At 35.7% G+C, this 7612-nt stretch overlaps 1 protein-coding gene across 1 annotated transcript; it reads right to left on the bottom strand.

Annotated features, from left to right (window-relative positions):
• Positions 1-247: 247 nt before the first annotated feature.
• LOC135218333 (uncharacterized) lies at positions 248-3512 on the bottom strand. Its single transcript, XM_064254563.1, has 4 exons — positions 3495-3512; positions 1914-1986; positions 1506-1668; positions 248-675 (listed from the first exon to the last, which is right to left on the bottom strand). The coding sequence occupies exons 2-4, from the start codon at positions 1984-1986 to the stop codon at positions 441-443; spliced, it is 471 nt and encodes a 156-aa protein (XP_064110633.1). The 5' UTR covers positions 3495-3512; the 3' UTR covers positions 248-440.
• Between the last annotated feature and the right edge of the window lie 4100 nt (positions 3513-7612).

Here is a 7612-nt window from a genome sequence, read left to right as displayed (position 1 = left end):
AAAACGTTTTAATGACAGAATGACCACTATTCTTATGAAAACTTTTTAAATGATGAGAGGAAAGAACGTTATTTTTAATAAGGAAGTTTGAACTCATTAAAGGGGAAAAAACATCATTTTCTCAAAACGTTTAAACTCAATGAAAGACTGAACATTGTTTTTCTAAAAAAAAAATCTTAACTTATTAGGAGAATAAAAAGTCATTTACCCACGAACCCTCCAACACATGAGAGAAAAAGACCCTTACTTTTCTTAAAAACGTTTTATTTACAGTTACACTCTTCATGGACTTCATTATGTACAACATATCAGCTATGTACAGTCATAAATAGAAAACGAGAGCAGTCACATTCAATCAAAATCCAGCAGACGTTTCATTCTTCTTCAGAAAGCTTATTGACGACCGAACTGAAGACTTAGTACAGCCCCAAAAGACTCATTTACAGACAGTAAGGAAGCTTGATGCCGTCTGGGGGAATGCAGTGGAAGGAGACGGACACAGTGGTCGAGGTGTTGGCAGTGTAGGAAGTCGTCGTCATCGTCGTGAATGTGGTCAGGGACACGAACAGCTTCCCTTTATCTTCGTCAGCTTTCGCCTCCTGTTTGGAGACGTCCCTCTTTGCGACGCTCACATCTCCCTCGGAGCCGTCCAGTGCTATGCTGGGTTCCATGATTCTGTCGTGGAGAGGGAAATAGAGTATTAATGCTTCAATCTAATTCTATTAAAGTTTATGACGTCAAACCAAGCACGGGCAAACTTCTCAAGCCATTCAGCGCTTCAAGACAGTAACGATTGCAACCACACGTTGTGGAATACTGCACATGAGATCAGTCTTCCATGATTGTTACAAAAAAATAATAAGGTTTCATATTTATTTTGCCTCTTCTATTTTTTTGGAGGAAAAATAAACCCTTTCTTTCATTTGCAGACATCAAATACCCACTTATGTACTTATTAATTAATTTATTGATTATCTACTGATACCTTCCTTGGCACATCTGAATCAACTGATCTTTTCCCTGACGCATCTAAATCTGCAGATCCTTTCCCTGATCCCTTTCCTGGCTCGTCAAGAATCTACTGATCCTTTCCCTGGTACATCTGAATCTACTGATCCTTTCTTTGATCCCTTCCCTGACTGAACTAGAATCTACTGATCATTTCCCTGGTACATCTGAATCTACTAATCCTTTCCCTGGTACATCTGAATCTACTGATCCTTTCCATGATCCCTTCCCTGGCTCAACTAGAATCTACTGATCCTTTCTTTGATCCCTTCCCTGGCTCATCAAGAATCTACTGATCCTTTCCCTGGTACATCTGAATCTACTACATCTGAATCTACTGATCCTTTCCCTGATCCCTTCCCTGGCTCAACTAGAATCTACTGATCCTTTCCTAGGTACATCTGAATCTGTTGATCCCTTTCCTGATCCCTTCCCTGGCTCATCTGAATCTACCGACGCTTTCCCTGGCAACAGACAAGATGATAACCTCCACTTACGAGAGTTCGCCCTCCATGTTGCTGGGGCGGCTCCTCCTCCTTCGGCCGCCGCACTTGGCATTCTGGTTCAAGGACGAGATGCAGCTGAGGAGCGTCGAGGAAGTGAGGACCTTGAATCGGGTTCGGGTGACGTAGCCGGCGAAGATCTTCACTTCGGGGTTGTCTGTGGATGAGTGGATTATTATTATTATTATTATTATTATTATTATTATTATTATTATTATTATTATTCTTGTAAAATTTCCTTTTGATTATTATTCTCTCATCTAAGTTAATACTGGTCAGTGGCTGGCCAATGATCATACTTTAGTAAAGATGTAGGGCCACCCTTGACTAGCTCACGTAGAGAGAGGTCACAGCCAACCAAACTGAGTATATTTTAACAGTAGCTCAATTCACGACACTTACCCTCTTCTTCAACTGCTGACGAATAGCCGATCAGGGCCGCAAGTCCCAGTGCCACTAGAGCGAAAGTCTTCATCTGACAAGAGAAAGGAAGCAACGGATACATTAGTTTTCATGTCATTCTTGTAAGATCCAAGATCTATGGATTTTCTCTAAGGCTCATTACGTCATTATAGTTATTTCTTGATCTAGAACGTGAACCGCTTTGCAAGAAAGCAAGAATAATAAGATTAATAACAACACGATTTTGTATTTTTGTTAGATGCTAATTTATTAGCAGGTATTCACGTGTTAAACAACCCTGAGAGAGACTTAGTCATATCAAACTAATAATATGTATCAAAAACTTGAGTGGTTAAGCGGGAAAACACAAATGATACTGTTATGATTGTTTTTGCTAGATGTCTGTCAGTTTATGATCTGGGATTCGTGTGTTCTACAACCCTGAGAGAAATTTGGTCATATTAAACTAATCATGACAAAGAAAACTCATAATCACATGAGTCAATATAATGGAAAAGTAAATCCACAATAATATGTCTGTTTGATCTTGTTATTTGAAATACAAAGCAGAAAGCTTTCGATGGCTTGCTTTGTATTTCAAATAACAAGATCAAACAGACATAATATATTATTGTGGATTTACTTTTTTTAAACTAATTATGTGTACGAAATTTAGTAAATAATAATAATAATGAAGATACTTTTCATAAGTAAAGATACATTTCCACAAGTGAGGATACTTTTCATAAGTAACGATACATATTCATAAGCAAAGGTACATTTTCACAAGTGAAGAGACTTTTCATAAGTAAAGATACGTATTCATAAGGAAAGATACATTTTCACAAGTGAAGAGACTTTTCTATGTAAAGATACTTATTCATAAGTAAAGATACATATTCATAGGCAAAGATACATTTTCACAAGTGAAGATCATTTTCATAAGTAAAGATACATTTTCACAAGTAAAGATACAGTTTCATAAGTGAAGATACATCTTCATAAGTAAAAATACAGTGAATTATGCCCGAGAGCTTGTCAGCAACAGAAAAAAAAAGACATAAATTGAATTAAAAAGAATTTTTAAAAATTCGGAAAAAAGGAAAGAATTGCCTCAGTTATACAAAACCAGGAAACTCAACTCTCATGGTTAATTTTATATGCATATAATGGGCTGTGTAAGTACTCGGGCGAGACTGTTATTGTTGGTAACATTATGCATCAGTTTGAAGACTCAGTTGATAAATATCGAATACTAAACAACAAATCTTCAAAGACATTAAAGACTAAGACTGTGTACTATAGTAGATTCACATCAACCGCGCATTTGACGTCTAGGCCAATCCCTTACGACGCTCATCAGGAGAGGTGGAACATATACATCCTGCCCATATGAACTCTCTCGAGAGACTGAGAGTTTCCAACCCTGCGATTGGCTTATCAACAGCCAATCAGGAGCGTCGTAAGGGACTAGGCCTAGACGTCAAATGCACGGTTAATGTGAATCTACAATGTAAATATTCATACAGTAAAAAGAAGTATGTACATACGTACGGAGACTTAAGACTAGTTTCAACTCACCTTGGCGTGTAGTAGACAGCTGACGTGAAGAGGAACACGGAAGTCTTTATATACCCGAAGCAGGAAAAATCGTTTCAGAAAGTCCTGACTCTCAAAGCCACTGGCCAGAGTCTGGAATTTTCATTGGAACTTTCCTCCCCACGACAGACACCAGCAACAACCTTCTTCATTTAGGATGCATTATCGTTTGAATTAACTAAATCAAATTCAGATACGTTTTTATCCTAACGCCAACATATAATCACAAATGTATCATGTAATGTGCAAATGCATAGTTTAATCTTTGCTGTAGAATTAACAACAAAAGTACTGTATCTCTATTACGTAATGACGGAACATTAGTGAAAACTCCAAAACGTAAGTATATAGACTTTAAAAGGCTCCTTTTCTCCCAAGTGAACATAAAAAAACTTCTTGCGGAAGTTCAGCTGAGTCTGCAGTCCATTTTCTGGATCTAGAATTAAAATTTTATGGAAAAAAAAAGTTTGAAAAGGCGATTTGTTTTGTAGAATATCAAAATATTTATATACGTAATATCCGGAAGAATCTTATTGGAATGAGAGGATATTTCTAACATAATTAGTCGGGTACTGGGGCTTAGAATAAGGTAAAAGTAATAATAATAAATAAAAAATTCTGCAAAATTGTAAATGATTCTTTTGGCTATATTCATCAACAGGTAGTTGAACAATTGATCTTCTGGATATGATATTTCGAAAGAGAGTATGGGAATGAAATTACACAGAGGAATATAATTATGGTCACCATTCTAAAGATGAATTGAGGTCAGAGCATATAGTACGTGGCTTCGAGCCTGAGAGCTAACCGTAAATCCTTATTAATAATATATTAGAGCATGGTATGTGTAACTTCAACATCAACTATTCGAGAATCACGTTTTTAATGTGTACCCAAGTTTCCATAAGTGCAAACCTTACTGCTGGAATAATTGTGAGAATATATGCTGAGTCTTAGAAAGTACCACAGACCAGAGGAGAAGGCTGGAATAAGGAACTGAACACCCACCGTAGAAGGTCTTGCGTGAAAACTCTACCTCTACGAGATAAGCCCAGTCTATCAAAAACTGAGCACTCGAAAACAACCTAATGCATAGATTTTTTTTAAAGGGGAAACTCTATGCTCTTTTTATTAAAATACACTTTATTTTACAATTGTTTGGGCGTGTTTAGGATTGTGAACTGGATAAGGCGTCCACGCACACACAAGCACAAGACCCAATGGTGGAAGTGACAAAAAAAAAAAAAAAAAAACACTGAACACTCGAAAACAACCCAAAACATGGATTTTACCCGAGGAAACTCTCTGTTCTTTACATTAAAACATATTTCCTACATGATTGCTTGGCCATCACTATGAATGTGAATTGGATGAGGCACAAACTAACACACACACACACACACAAACATGCAAGCACAAAAAAATGGTGACAGAAGTGACACAGTTCTAGTGCATGAATCAGTTGATGTCATGAATTCCTGTGTGAGGATTATGCATCCTATTCACTTACTGCTTTATAAATAACATATTCTAGGAATAGGCGCTTTTTCAAGAATAGGGGTAACTATACATTCAGATCATTAACATATTCATATTATACTGACGCTTGTAATCTTAGAATGAAGGCAAATCAAGTGTCAGACATTAGGATTACGTTAAGGAGATATCAGTGTGTGAATATTATAGCCTCAGCTTTACCCCAGTGGATGATGGATGAGCAGCCAATGCCCACGTCATCTTTATTTTCCCAGTGAGTGGATTGACACTAGGCTGAACGACCTATTAGTGGGGAGGTCTCTCTCTCTCTCTCTCTCTCTCTCTCTCTCTCTCTCTCTCTCTCTCTCTTTTCTTGTTTCTTCTTAACCCTAGGGCATTCTCACAGATTCCCTTGTACCCATAGAAATTATATGTAATTGGAACGACAAACTAAGAACGAAAATGCTAATTTTAATGAGATGGTCGAGCCTAAGTTTAGGCAATTCAGACCTCTCTCATTTACTTTTGAAGAATATAAATGTATCCTTTAGGGTATTATGTGACCCAGGTTGTGAAACCCCTTCTGTAAGTAAAAAGAAATTATGCCCTAAACAGGTCATTCACTCCTAAGTGCCCATGGCAGCATTACCTAGTTTAAGTATAAGTATATACATACTTATCCAAACTCGTACATACAGTGATGTATACAATTCTCAATTATCTTTGTGCCTCCTAAAAAAAATTCAAAGATCTAATGTTCTTTTTTCGGTCAATGTCTGCGTTCTTTGTCCGTCTTCCTGATTATTCATAGCATGCTGTATGAGTCAATATGGATTAATATGGAAACGCGTAAAATCACGTGCATGGACAACAAACTTGAATGTATGTTTGCAACATGTTTATCCCATTTCATTTCCTTGTCTGCTAAATCAAGGACGAGAAATCGAAAGAACTTGCAGAAATCCATCGTTTCTCTATCCCTCGTGGATATCGTCTTTATATACGTATATATTCATCATGTTCCATATTTCCGTGATTCAGTTATACATACACATATGTATATATATATATATAATATATATATATATATATATATATATGTATATATATATATTATATATATATATATATATATATATATGATATATGGGATATATATATATATATAAATGTATCCTTTAGGGTATTATGTGACCCAGGTTGTGAAACCCCTTCTGTAAGTAAAAAGAAATTATGCCCTAAACAGGTCATTCACTCCTCAGTGCCCATGGCAGCATTACCTAGTTTAAGTATAAGTATATACATACTTATCCAAACTCGTACATACAGTGATGTATATAATTCTCAATTATCTTTGTGCCTCCTAAAAAAATTCAAAGATCTAATGTTCTTTTTTCGGTCAATGTCTGCGTTCTTTGCCCGTCTTCCAGATTATTCATAGCATGCTGTATGAGTCAATATGGATTAATATGGAAACGCGTAAAATCACGTGCATGGACAACAAACTTGAATGTATGTTTGCAACATGTTTATCCCATTTCATTTCCTTGTCTGTTAAATCAAGGACGAGAAATCGAAAGAACTTGCAGAAATCCATCGTTTCTCTATCCTTCGTGGATATCGTCTTTATATACGTATATATTCATCATGTTCCATATTTTCGTGATTCAGTTATGCATACACATAAGTGGAATATTATATAAGGTGGTTAATAGGTTATATAATAGTATATATATATATAATATATATATATATAATAATAATATATATATATATGTGTGTGGTGGGTGTGTCGTGTGTGTGTGTGTGTGTGCTGTGATTTACTTGGTTGTTGTTATATATATATATAATTAATATTCCAGTCAGCAAGATCTATAGACTTCAGGAGGGTCCATGATACACATGTTGTTTAAAAAGGCCATGTTTATTAACAGCAAAGAAACGTTTCGCACTACTCAGTGCATCATCAGTCTGTCAAAGGTTAAAAGACAATAAAATGCATTATTAACATAAAAAGGAATTCAAAAGGTAATTAAAATTTACAAGTTAAAACAATAAAAAGTAAAAGAGTATAAAAAGTACATAAAACCAGAAAACAAAGAGACTACCAAAAAACACCAACCATCTATAAGCAGGAGAGAAGAGGGAATGACATATATATATATATATATATATTATATATATATATATATATATATATATATATATATATATATAATATATATATATATATATATATATATATATATATTGATTCACTTTAAATAAGAATAAAATCCGTCAGCATAGGAACAAATTCCAATGGGCTCCAAGGAAAGAATTTCTGGGCAATCGGCAAATACTGGCTAACCAGTTTTTGTGCCCACCGGGCAACGACGGAATCCGTAGGGCAACGGAGACAGTACTGCTTGGTACTTTCGACGGAACCTCGGTGCTAAAGAAATGAGAGAGAGAGAGAGAGAGAGAGAGAGAGAGAGAGAGAGAGAGAGAGAGATTTACTGTACACAGAAAAATTTGTGACTTGATATTACATAATTAGACGATAGATAAGTAGTCGACACCAAGTGAATTATGATTTTCATTATGTTATTTCCAACGCTCTTCCATTCTGTTTGGTTTTTAGG

Source organism: Macrobrachium nipponense, chromosome 9 (assembly GCF_015104395.2).
Source record: "Macrobrachium nipponense isolate FS-2020 chromosome 9, ASM1510439v2, whole genome shotgun sequence".
Taxonomy (NCBI): domain Eukaryota; kingdom Metazoa; phylum Arthropoda; class Malacostraca; order Decapoda; family Palaemonidae; genus Macrobrachium; species Macrobrachium nipponense.
The sequence above is the reverse complement of the archived record's forward strand: the minus strand, read 5'-3'. Positions and strand labels throughout refer to the sequence as shown.

Excerpts from the sequence above, each read along its gene's own strand:
- LOC135218333 (XM_064254563.1), bottom strand. The coding sequence starts at position 1,986 with ATGAAGACTTTCGCTCTAGTGGCACTGGGACTTGCGGCCCTGATCGGC. Across the intron at positions 1,669-1,913 it reads GTCAGCAGTTGAAGAAGAGG|ACAACCCCGAAGTGAAGATC; the intron begins GTAAGTGTCGTG and ends ACTCATCCACAG. Across the intron at positions 676-1,505 it reads AACATGGAGGGCGAACTCTC|AATCATGGAACCCAGCATAG; the intron begins GTAAGTGGAGGT and ends TCTCCACGACAG.